Raw genomic sequence first — 13,623 nt, 5'->3', positions numbered from 1 at the left:
ACTAATTTTAACAGATATGTGCAACTGTCTTTACATTAAGCCATAGCAAACTTGGACTAGCGTCTTTCAGCCTCTTGAGATATTAGACTAAGTCCTCTTAGACATATCTAGTATATAACTGATGTTAAGGCGAACAAAATCTAATGGCTTTTAGCTGTTTAAGCACCTTGTAAATCAACAGTGCTTCAACAATTTCAGTTGCATACACAATGAACTGTACCCATACCTGGAATATGATGATATAGAGCAAGAAGAGCAGCATGTAGACACATCTGTACAGCACAGGTTTGTCTATTATACCCATAGCTAACATCATAGCAGAACAAACCAATATCCAATACTTGGATAGGAAACTCATCACAGCTTTTCCTGAAAGAAAAATTAAGTAAATTATTTAAAGAAAACGAGAATAAATTTTTGCTGGGAATGACCCATTTTAAATGACATTGCTCGCATTTCTAGGATGTAATTAATTTGCAATGTGCTGTAATCCTCTTAATTTACCAGGGGCGGATCCAGAAATATTTTTCGACAGGCTTCCAAATTATCTTTATTGATCCATCCTCCATTTTTAACCGTCTTCTGACAGAAAAATTTAGAAACCCGTCATTGTAAACTTGAAAATCTGACCGTCTTCCAGAAGACCCAGAAGATGGCCTAAATCTGCCATTGTTTACTCACCTATTTTTGTCATGGTGTCACTGTCTTTGCCGTCGGTATGACCAACATCTGAAACATCAAAAAGATTTATCAGCCAATAACAGTATTGTCACTGTGAGTGAAGGTTGACAACAAGATGTGGCAACAGAAGGCTAAAGAAAGATGTACTTCCTCTCTCTCTCTCCCCCCCCTCCCCATTACTAATAACTTCATGAAAGCAAGTTTCCAAAAAAAAAAAAAAAACTTCACATATAAAAAGTAGGAAATGCAATGAAGGAAGAATCACATCCCTAAATATTAATAAACTTCAATATAAACATTCCACTATAAAATCTTCACCTACTCTGACCACCCTGATCTTGCCGCACCCCCAACTCCAGCCCCTTCTCCATCTCCAGCTTCATAAACTTATTCACATCTGGTAAATCAATGTATTCCATAATAAAATGTCTACTTACCCTGTCTGCCTTGATCTTGGCGGGCCTCCAACTCCAGCCCCTTCTCCAGCTCTAGCTGTTTGTTCAGAGTGGTCTCCTTACGCCACTGACGCAGCGTCAGCCAGAAGAAGAACGTATAGATAACCTAGAAGATAAGTTTATAAAATTTTAGACTTAGTTCAATCATTTTCATATTAAACCTTTTCAAGGCAAGTTTATACTCATGTTATCAAATTAATCGAATATGATAATGTAGATGTCTGTCTGCTACAAATCAGTTTCCCTTAGTGTTATTAAACATTGGTGGTTTGGAGGCCTGAGGGTGACCCACTCCAAACCCTCTCTTCTTGACCCTCAAGACAAACTAAATAAATTGTCATCACTTTTTTCAATAAAATCTATGTTGTCTGTATAATAACATAACTTCCATCTTTACCTTGACAAACATTCCCTAATGGAAATTTCCTACAGGAGTCCTATATGTCTCTTATACGGTAATATGCCAAACAATTCGACCAAGATTAATTAATTAATTTCATGGAAATGTCAGTTTGGTCGAATTGATTAAAATACAGCAAATGGAAACCTTTGATATCGTCGGATTGTTAGGGGCATCTGCCAAAACGTCCATCTTTCCGGAAGTGTTGCATTTTACCGGAAGTGTTACGCAAGATAAGCCGCAATTTTTGCCTAACACGTGTTTCAGGCATGTTTTATCCTCCTGAAATCTTATTTTGCTGTGTACAATATGTGCTAACATTACTTAACATTAAAAAAGACGACAATTATAATTTTTAATTATATATTTCCCTCACCTACGATCACTTTCATGATGCGCTTCACAAGTGGGACGACTATTTGCCCGGAGACAGGTGTTGTAAACAAAGGCCGGTCACTTATACTTGAAACCAGTAGCTTTAGTGGACTTAAACCAGTTTTGTGATTTACGTACGCCCTATTTGAATTTTTATATGACAACTGAAATCAACCGAATTGAAATTTTTTACCAGTCTGAGATCAGTTGTTTTCAACCCACAAGGCTTGCTCAGCGTCGAGGCGTAGACGTACGTACTTCCTAAGAAAATTCAATCACCCGTATCAAAGAATACCAACTGGTACTCAAACGGAAATCAGTGTAACTTCAAATTACTATTAAGTATTTTATTTAAAAAGCATGTCATATAAAAACATATTGAGAAAAGGCAAAATACGGAGCGTACCTGTGCCGATAGACATACAGTATCTTGCTGGCACTCTTCCGATTTTCTTACTTATATACTCTCGCTGTGCACAAACCACGGTGCATATTGAAAACCCCACTGATACAACCCGAACGTAAAAAAAGCATTTACTTGCCATAATTTTCACAAAACAGGTGCATTTATAATTTGATGTGAGAATTGAGCACATGCAGAAATGAGAGACTGCTTTTATCTGGCCTGCTCCAGCATAGCGCAAACCACATGTTAATGAAGACGGTCCCATTTTGGGGGAGGGGGGTCACAGGAATGGAGTTCGTCGTGGATTACGCTAAATATTATCAACATTTCATGCATCTGGGGAAATAGAAAGTGACTCACAGGTAATGTAAATACCCAGTGGAACTCTCTATGAAGCTCCCATGGAGTTAAGGAAGACGTAATTTTTATTGTTGACAAATCAGTTATCCATGTATGTGAACAGCGACACGTGTTCGTCAGATTTTGACAGCGCGTGGTATTCGGCGCCAAGAAGTCTGGGCGGTCGATCCCGCTGATCTTTCGGTCGATTGTAGTAAATGTAAGATCTTGCGGTGTTGACTTCAAGAACGTTTCCCCATCTGCATATATATTTCAATCGAACTTGAAAATAAATTGCTTATTCTTCCCAAACTTTTTATTGCTAGCAAACGGGATATATGGTCTATATGAAGGTGTTTACGACGTATTCTACCCACTGTCGATATTTGGTTTCATCCAGAATAGACCTTTTTTTACCCCCCCCCCCCTCCCCAGTTACGGGCGTGATGAATCAGTCAGCGACGGCAAGTCTGCTTAATTAGCAAAATTTGTATGTCTATAAGCACTATTATTGTCATCGGGGACAAAGGAAAAGACAGGTACGTCATGCTTCCAGATTAGATCTTCAGTTAATTGTTTCTCCCTCATTGACGAGAGCTATTGAAAGGACAACAATTGACAAAGGGCCGAGGCATGCAGCATCTATTTCACTGGCTTGAAAATTTACCGAGTCTTGTCGACGATGTGGTCGAACAATCGAAACAAGAAAAAAATTCTGTCCCATGATTTTGACGTATGGACTAATTGTTTGAGCCCAGAAAAATTAATTTTATAAAATAATTTTTGTGGTCGGATTGACTGGGCCCGTCGAAATGCTTGGCACATTACCGTAGTTTATTGGCCAAAAATCCTATAGGATCCAATAGGACATGTTCTGGATAGGAATCCTGTAGGATATCTGATAGAAGTCCCATAAAGTCCTGTGCAATCTTTACAGAGTCCTATAGGGTATTTTCATAAGGGCTGTTTAAGTTTATTTTCTAAAAAATTACCATAATAATAATAAAATGTTGGTATTTACCTTTACGCCAAGAGGCAGACAAGGGTATGGATAGCGGTTTAACCCAATCTCCTCATAGGTCTCTGTCCCTGGCAGCTCCTTCTCAATACTGAGACCAAACACGTAGCCAATGATCAGCAAGCAATGGGCGTACAGGATTATGACAGGGGAGGCATGGAGGCAGACAGTGCGAGAGTGGGGCGTCATCCAGATAATACAAGCAGCCAATAGGAACACAAAGGTCAACCAACTGTGGTAGGTTATGCTCCAAAGCTAAAAATGTAAATGTCAAGGTCAAATAAATCTGGGTCAAGGTCACAACTGACATCTACTGTAGTTTGATGTATATGTACTGATTAAATTCAAACAAATTTGGTTAAAATCTATTCCAAGAACAATGTTGTGCAAATAATTTCTCAAAATACAAGTTTTGAAAAGTTATTGCATTTTAAAACAAAAACAAATGATAAGAAGTCAACATCATTTCAGTGAGTAAGGTGTTTTTATAAGAGAAATCACTGTAAGCTAAATCATACATCCATACCATCATGACAACTAGGGTTACAATATAGCTCTGCCTCATCAGGTAGAAGAAAATAGTCCCCCATATAGACCTCTGTGGTTTGGTATGGTCAGTTGTGGCCTGATTGGCCGGAGGAGGACTGTCCTGGTGACTGGGGGAGTCAGAGGGGACAGGCTCCAGAGAGTTGTAACTGATGGGCCGATCCTCGTTTTCCACCAAACGCTGAAATATATGTAGCACTGGAATAATTGGTGTGCCAATCTTTATTTTATACCAAACACTGGAACATATTAGTATAGAGAGCACTGACAAAGATGTAGGTGTAATACCAAAGGTGTGTCAATCTCCATTTCCTTCAAATCACTGGAATATATGGAATTGTAATGCATGCTAAAATCTACCACCAAGGGTGTAAATAAGTACATATCTACTGTTGTTGATTTTTTGTTCATAAATAACAAATAAATACAACATAGTTACATAAAGTTAACCCTCACTCTTAGATTATTAATTAGTAAGGAGGCTTTATAATGCATTGTTCACTTTCACCAAGTCTTTTCCAGTTGATTATTGAAACAACCAGGTCTTTTCCAGTTTATACAGCTCAATGAAGCAACCTGTTACAAATCTTGTCACCAGATGGCATCGCTGATGCAGAGGGAGCAAGAGAACCCCTTTTTCAAAACTTGTAGAGGCTGTTTGAACAGCTATCATACACAAGACCAATGAGCTAAATAGACTGAACCAAGTTACAGTTCAGTTATTTACTTTTTAATTCTGTATGATAGCTGTAGCCTCTAATATCTATCCTCTAAGTTGCAAGTATAAACCAAATAAAGCTATTTCATCAAGTGTGAATGTCAACATAATTTATCAGTTATCAAAACTGATCAGATTTCCAGATACTTAATCAACTGCCAAATGAAATTCTTTCTTTTTTAAAAAACAGTTGGTTTTTAACTTTACTATAATTTCATGTCAACTTTTATAATACTTGATTAGACCTTTTACTGTCTTGAATGGTTTCAAGAATTCTAATTTAAAAACTTTACATGCCCATATAAAAATACATGCAACATTTAGGTCCTTATTTGCAATAATATACAAGTAAATTAAACATGCAGACAAAATGTGTGATCTCTCCAACCTGCAAATATTAATATTTTAAATAAGTCATTTTAGATTATATAATACTTAAAAAATAAACATCGTATACCGAAATTATATGAAAGTCAACTTTATGAACCAACATCTTGGCATAAATGTTTTGCACATGGCAGCAAAAGCAAAAATATCTTATATATCAGTCCAAATAAAATTATAATAAAAATGTAATTGCCATTTGTAAATAAAATGCCCATTTTGACATTGATATATGAGACTGAAGCAATCTATCCAATAAAATCATGAAAAGTAATAAAGAAAGAAAAAAGGCAGCTGTCATGGTATATATGATAACAATGATTGCTGATCAGCCCAAGCCATACAGCATCCAATGAAAATCTTCTCTGATAACACACAATGTGAATAAACCAGGCAATGAAACATGAAAAAGGAATTCAAAGTGAATTTTCCATATGAACAGAACTAGGAAAATGTCTTACCTCTGCCTCAGACTCGGAGACGTTCAGATTATAGAGAAGGTCTGGAGGAGTCTGGACCGTTAGCAGAACAGGGGAAATCAGATATATCAACTAATATGCCATGAAGGTGGATCAAATCAGGAGAAACTGACATGGGTGAAAGTTGTGAAAACTGATAATCCTGAAAACGTAGCTAACCTTGCAATTTCTCATTGCATTTACGCCATTTGAAAAAAATGATCAAAATAATCGGAAAAAACTTTCACCCGTGAACTTAAGAACTGGGCACGATTTGAAAAATGTCTCCTGTGTTTTAGAGTAATCAAGTAAAACCTTATATTGTTAGTATGTATGTATGTATGTATTCAATTCTACTGACATCCATACATGACCCTAGAAAACTTATTTATGATATGACAGGAGAGGAGCAGCCAGTATTGTCCTTTTTCCGCTTTGAAAAAAATTTTTGATAAAATGTGCAAATTATGACCCTTTTTTTAAACACTGTGGCAGTTGTTCTTTGTGCATCAAACATGCCTCAGTTGGTTCTAACGTTGCCTAGATGACAGTACTCAAAATCTAATGCCTTATCAACAATAGAATATTAACACCTGTAAAAATGCAAGTTTGTCATTTATAACACTAAGGACACATGTGAATATATCGACTTGGCAACTCTGGGGGTCCCGTTCATTTTTTTCCTTACCTTTTGGGAAAGAAAGGGGTTCAATGTTGCTGGCTTTTTTGTTATTAAAAAGGGAGGTGTATATCAATTCCTTGTTGAAACTCTAGACAAGATTTTCTTATCGACAGTTGGTTTACACTGAAACTACCAATACAGTGGGGAGTAGTGACACAATTGAAGCACCTGTCACTCTTACAGAATAGCAGATTTTTTTATACGTGTGCAAGTTGCAATTAATACCACCCACCCGCCCGCCCCAAGGAAATGTCAGCTGCTACAATGTGTTGTATGTGTTACAATAACAACGGCACATTATTACAATGATTGGTTTAGAAATGCCCACACAGTGTTTTCATTTTCTCAAATTCTCACATAACTCACACAGGAATTGTGTTAGCTGTTTACTGAAGGAATTTCCAATTGTTATGTCCATGCTCACAGTTTTTTTACCTGTATGCTACCTCCTGTTAAATCAGGCATCTTGGGAGTCGTCTAAAGCAACAAAATTAACAAAAAATCATTACACCTTATCAAAATGCTTCAATATTAAATAATACAACAAGTCAGCTTAGCTGTGTTAATACTTCAAAAGTATTGAAAACAACTGCAGAAAAGTGCTAGATAATTTATAAATAATATTATATAAGAATTTAAAGTAACAATTTATAAGGGTAAAAAAATGTATAAAACAATAAATGAATAAAACAATAGTACAAATCTTGATAAGATCAATCGGTTCAAATAGATCCTTTCATTTCCTTAATATTTCAATCAAAACATTGAATAAAAAGCAAAAATAATACTAAAAATATGTAAAATGAAATCTGAAGTTGATAGGTTTTATTTATAGGTGTAGGACATGTTAGACATGATAAGCTTTGCTATATGGACTTATGTAACAAAATCTAGCATACCGCCTACGACAGTGGTGGGGAGGGGGGGGGGTGCAGTTGACAATTAACATGGGAGTTACGACTAAAATAGGAGCATAAATACATAGGATCAGAGAGGTGGCGCCACCTCCTGGGTGTGTACCACCAGCTCGATTATGGTATGAATAATGAATGATGAACTATACTCTGAAAACTGTCCCCATGTGGATTCTCAATAACTAGTTTTTTACCAAACTTTAATCAGTTTAAAAAGGTGAGTATCAGTCAAGGATAAGGAGCATATATCATATGGGTATATAATATATATGGAAATGTTTTAAGGAGAACTGTCTTGGGTAGGAAATACTTGTAGCATCATGTGACTTCACAGATGACACAACAATGAAAGCAAAGCTTGCTGGAGGGAAAACAGCTTCTTTTTTTTTTTACTAAATTCACTGTGTGGAATTTCATAAACCATTCATGTGGGTATGCAAGTTGTTACTTTGCCTCAGATATATTTGAATAATGCATTGAAATCATTTATCTGTTCAAAAGTGTAACTATGCACATAAAGACAATGATTAACAAAAATGCACCAAACTTATCCAAAATTATCAATTATAATTCCATGTTATTTTACTTCATGTCAAGTTATGGTTTTAAATATAACAGATTAAATTTTTGAGACCATGAAATCAACCAGATCCTGAAAAATTAGGAATCAAAGTTTAACTGAACTATTTTCACAATCAAAGTTTAGTACATTTTTGTCCAACTATTATGACTAATTTATATTCTGTTTCAAAATCTGCTCTATATCATCAAAATGGTAAGTTGTCATATGTACAAGACTATTACACAGCCAGTGAACTTTAAAGTATATGACTGATACTGCTCACAGAGGCTTGGCTGTTTCCACGAAGGTACTGCTGCTTTTCAATAGGGGAAAATTAATTTAACAGATACTGTATTTTTAAGTCATAAATTTTTGAAATTAGAACACTCTTATATTGAGTGATAGCAACAAAACTGAAAAGCAGGCCGCCTTGTATTTCTATAACATATAGTAAAAGCAAATGCTTCAAATGCCAAAAGTGCTTACAAAAATAATTTTTAATGATTCCAAAATTATGTCTCTGAAATATTGATGATTTTTCCCAATTGAAAAGATCAAGTCGTTACCGTAAGTTCATTTACTTGGTAAACAGTTATAAGATCTTATAATTTTTTTAACAAACAAACTTTTACTCACTTGCTACATTTTAATGTTCTCTGGACACCTATCAGTGTTTTGACTAGTGAAATGAGTAAAAGTTCATTTATGAACAAAAAAGGAAAAAAATAGATCTTGAAACACTGCTGGCTTAACACTGCAATAAGCTGTAAAAGTATACACACTTAAATACCTCACATCGATAGTGTCACATATAAATATTCTATACAAAACCTTAATAGGACACATGCCATGCACTTGAGTAAACATTATGTATATAAATATATATAAATATAAGTATAAATGTATATGAAAACGGAGATATGCATATTGATGTGCATGTGCATGCATGCATGAACGTATGTGCATGCTTGTGTGCAAAAGATAAAATTAAAACACTATTAACTACATTTCAAAAATCTATATTGCAATACAGAATTTCAATCTGTATAGAACTTAAAACATATCATATCATATCATGCAAACATGTCACCCGGACCTCAATAAAACATGCCAAACCTGTGCAAATAAGTATAATATAAACCATGCAACTAACAGAAACACCACATCACTGCAAAAAAAGAGGAGCAGGGTTAATTTCTTTAAGAAACCATTGGGATTGGTATACATGATGATTTAACTGATTAGAACTGTTGTCAATTTCCTGTCAGGTTGCAAATGCCTTTGGGTTAAACGTTTACATTATTGAATTGAATTAGATTATACATAAATAATTTGTTTTGTTGATCTCCCATGTACATGCATATTTTATAGCCTGCAATGATCCTCAGCACTTGATCTGCAGGTTAATTTTGTTTCTTTCATTTCTTGTCTCCTTTTGATATGGCTATCTTTGTCCATTGAAGTTCTATATATGACTTCCACTATCAATTGCAATTAAAATGATTACATTTTGATGTACTTGATACGTGTCACATGCAAGGATGGCAAGCAATAAACAATATATAATTTTATGGGGAAATAATCGAAAGGAAAAGGAAATATTTATATAAAAATACAACAATAAACATGAAAGAAATGAGTTAACAATATAAATAAAAAGCAAATAAATAGTGCATGAACAAAATAATATTTAAAAATATAATTAAAAAATATTTTAAAAAATGAAAAAAAAAATGAGTCCTGAACTAAATATCAGATTTGTTGGATAGTTCAGTGTCCAGCCATGGTAGTGGACAGCTGTGGCATGCTGGGCAGGTGACTGGACAGAGGTCAAACATATCAAGATATCAAACACTTATGTTATCCAGATGTGTTCTAAAATGGGCGGAGAAGCAAAAATGTTTAACAGGAAAGAAAGAAGGCATGATCTGTTTATCTGCACTGAGCAGGTTTCTCACAGGAACAAAATGACTTTTTAAATTAATGAAAATAAAGTGCATTTCTTTTTTTTTCTCTTTTTGATGAAACAGCTGAGAGTTTCAAACCCATTCTATCATGTGCATCTTGAAACTTCTTCAAGTGACATTAAAAAGTTTTTGGGGTGTGTTTGTGCAGTGCCATTAGTTAAGAGTTCTAAGATGCAGTTTTAAAAAGTTGAGCTTACTTGAAAATTTGCTTTACAAAATTGTTTTCCAAAAGTTTCCCTCAGCTTGTCAATTTCTTATAACACGAATGAATAAGGTTCTAAAATACACCACAAAGCATGTATTATCAGCATAATCTGGGAATTAATTGGATTAATATTGACCTTGTATTTAGTAATTCCTCACTTATATTGTAAATATATTGAGAAAGAAATAGTAAAATGCTGAACAATTATTCCATCAATGAAATAAAATAAAAAGAAAAGGTTAATTTAAAATTAATTAAAAAAATTAATTTAATGACCCTAACTCTTGCTACTTCTTAACCAAAACAAAATGAACACATGTTAGTCAACACTCAAATTCAAAAGCAAAGTGCTAGGCGTTACTTCTTGTGCTGCCCCAAAACAAAACACTATACATCAAGGTTAGTGGTGCAATAATAATTCAATGTGCATTTTTCTCTGTGATGAAATAATATCAAGAACAATTTTCTACATAATTTCAAATATTTATGAGGGAAAAAATCCATTATTGGAATCAAAATATTGTTATTTTTCTATAAAACATATCTTATATATGTATGTATAGAAGCAATTTGGCAAGGAAAACTTTTTGTTTGAATACTTGGTATAAATAATGTTTTAAGTCAATTTATTTTGTTTTTCTGCAAGGAAAATAAGAGGAAATGGGGGAATCAAGACATTAAATTGAGCTGTTTGCTTTATGCTAGAAATTTGCTTGATTAAAAGATTAATTTTTTAATCAACATAAATTAAATAATTTAGATACGGAAATGTGAAAAAAATAAAATAAACAACACAATTACACCAAGTGTGGACAACAATAATTAGTGCAACACAGAACATGATAACAAAGTGGCAAATCCAGGATTTTATACTCCCGGAACAGGACACAAGGGTTAAACTTTTTGTTTCACATAGCATGCTTTCACATTAAGAATAACACTTTACAGAAGGTATGAGGATTAGCGAAGGGGTGGAGGGGGTGGAGAATGGGGTGGGTGGTGGGAGGAGCCTGGATCTGCCATTGGGGCACAAGACAAGGGATATAATATATCAAAATAAACCACTGCACAGCACTGCCACCACATCTAGCCTCCAGACTGGAGTTAGAAATATCCATCAAACCTCTTCTGCTGGATCCTTCTCTACCTGCTTCTCTGACACAGCGCGGCTACGAGACTTTGGTCGCTTCATGTGAGCACGCAACATGCTAGGGGATGCCGAATCACTGCCAGGGGGGTGCTGCTCAACCTGTATAAGAAGACACAGCATGCAGAGCTAACAGAATCAAGCAGCGCAAACCAATGCAAGGGATTTTTTTTATGATGAACATGCTATTAGTATTAATGTCATGGTTATATTAATAAATATTATCTGAGTGTAAAAACATCAATAAATACATTAAAAACTATGCTGACCCATAATGACTTTTTCAAAATCTTAGGTGCTTAAAAACAATCTGCAACACTCTATAAATGGCCAACTGGATGAGAGTTGATTGCTTCGTGTTTGTAGGAGACCAGTTGATGACCCTGCATAAGGTAATGCAGTCAACTGTTCCAATACCATGCAGAAATAAATATAGCCTTTTCATGGCATAGAGCAACTTTCATTGGGACTTGACACTACACACAGGTAAAAAGCTGTTATAGCTGAAACTACAAACTATATTGTTAGAAATTTCATAAAATATTTAGATAAAATTTGTTCTGACTCCACTCCAGACCAGTCATGTTAAGAATCAATGCATATTACACTAATCCAGAAATAAGAAGTTTACACGGTGTTTTTGCTTCATTTGTTGTATGATTAATAGACCCAGCTGGGCTTTTCTGTACAGTACTTGCTTTGATCATTTGTGCTTCTCTGAAGACAAGTAAATTGAATGCTGCTGAAATGCTGATTATCTGAAGAATAATCCTAATAAGTTGCTGCTGGAAAATAAATTTGCTTTATTCCCAGGGAATAAAAGCCAATTTTCAACACTAGAGACTGACATCAAAACATTTTGTTCTAAACGAACAAATTACCACAATGGAAAAAAAAATATTTGGCACATCTTTTTGTTTTTTAGGTGTAATATTGGGCTTTTTGTCAGATGTTGCATTATCTAGACTGCCAATGATGAGTTTGTTGCCACCCATGGTAATCAATAACTGTAATGATTTTGTAATTCTAGTGGTGTAGCCTTTCACAAGGGATGCGACAGGTGCTTAAGCACTTCAATTTAGCTTGGTATCCTTCTGTCTCAGGCCAACAATTTCTAACCAATCTAACCCTACTGCTGCCAACTCCCCAAACTGTCACTGTAAGGTACTGTAATTGAATCAAGTTGCTATTACAACAGGCAATTTTTTAAAATAGAAATCACAATGACAGAGACAGCTGAATAAAACAATCAAAACCAAAATACGAAGGTACTATTAGTCTACCAGAAAATAACATGAATATTGTGAAGGGCACCTTTATAACATTAATCTGTGAGTATGTTGATTCATTTTCTTTACCTCTGACTGTGACCAGAGAGCTTTGCTACCTCGTCAATACTCACGTCTGAGATATGTGACATCCAGAGTCGTACTTCAATGGCCAGGATCCAGTAAAATGCCAGGATGACCGCGGGGCTCACATAGACTGGCCAAGGGTTGATGTAGAACTCCACCTCCCAGGCTTTACTACAGCTGGTCTCTATGATCCCCGTAAGCCCAAACAGTCTGAAATATGACAAATAATAATAATAATCATAAAACTCACACATGACTTTGGGTTATATAAAAAATGAAAAAATGGCCTGATGGCCTTATGATGGGGAATTACAAAGTCCAAAAACTGCCAAGGATAAGCCATGTCTGAATAATAATAATAATAATAATAATAATAATAATAATAATAATAATAATAATAATAACAATAATAATAATAATAATAATAATAATAATAATAATTAATAATAACAAAATTTGCATGTTACGTTTAACTTTAATTTTCATGTTAATTTTTTTTTATTTTAAAATTTAACCTTCAGGTTATTTTAGCTGCCATTTCACAAGGTATATTCTAAACATTCTGCAGGACTTGATTTATCCTTTGCAAGTGAATTCGTCTTCAACACTTTTCAAGGACAGAAGACTAAGAGATTAAACAAATCCAGCTAAGTGTGGCATTTCCACATCAATCATTAAAACAGCTTCAACTAGAGCTGAAACAATTTTCCAACTGAGCTAGCTGTCATATTATCGCAGTTTATAAACCAAGACCTCAGTTTAGAATATTCATAAGTCACTGTCAAATTAAGCATGTACGCAGGCAGCTTTCCATCTACTATCAGTTTAGGAAATGAAAAGATTAATTACCCAGATATAATTTTCTTGTTAACAAGCAATGTTTACTCCAGGGTAATTAAAAATCAAATACCTCTTTGGATGACAAAATCACTGGGGATAATAACATTTGATTCAGTTACCAATTTGCAATCTTTCTCAGGCCCTCAATACATTAAGTGGTGTATACTGCAG

The 13,623-nt window shown here is 34.7% G+C and overlaps 1 protein-coding gene across 10 annotated transcripts in view; it reads right to left on the bottom strand.

Annotated features, from left to right (window-relative positions):
* LOC106169197 (piezo-type mechanosensitive ion channel component 1) overlaps window positions 1–13,623 on the bottom strand; it is an 81,572-nt gene that overhangs the window by 46,850 nt on the left and 21,099 nt on the right. For 6 of the 10 annotated variants that reach the window (XM_087012143.1, XM_087012140.1, XM_087012144.1 and 3 more), the window contains exons 7-14: window positions 12,660–12,822; window positions 11,234–11,359; window positions 6,898–6,939; window positions 4,201–4,401; window positions 3,678–3,929; window positions 1,119–1,242; window positions 682–729; window positions 227–369 (exon numbers count right to left, since the gene is read on the bottom strand). In XM_087012143.1, coding sequence (XP_086868269.1) covers window positions 227–369; window positions 682–729; window positions 1,119–1,242; window positions 3,678–3,929; window positions 4,201–4,401; window positions 6,898–6,939; window positions 11,234–11,359; window positions 12,660–12,822 — 1,099 coding nt within the window. The remainder of the gene's footprint in view (window positions 1–226; window positions 370–681; window positions 730–1,118; window positions 1,243–3,677; window positions 3,930–4,200; window positions 4,402–6,897; window positions 6,940–11,233; window positions 11,360–12,659; window positions 12,823–13,623) is intronic. The other 4 variants (XM_087012145.1, XM_087012148.1, XM_087012149.1 and 1 more) reach the window with 4 other exon arrangements.

Source organism: Lingula anatina, chromosome 4 (assembly GCF_051362555.1).
Source record: "Lingula anatina isolate TDL-2025a chromosome 4, LinAna3.0, whole genome shotgun sequence".
In the NCBI taxonomy this organism is placed as follows: domain Eukaryota; kingdom Metazoa; phylum Brachiopoda; class Lingulata; order Lingulida; family Lingulidae; genus Lingula; species Lingula anatina.
Note: the sequence above shows the minus strand (reverse complement) of the source record. Positions and strands in the feature narration are given on the sequence as shown.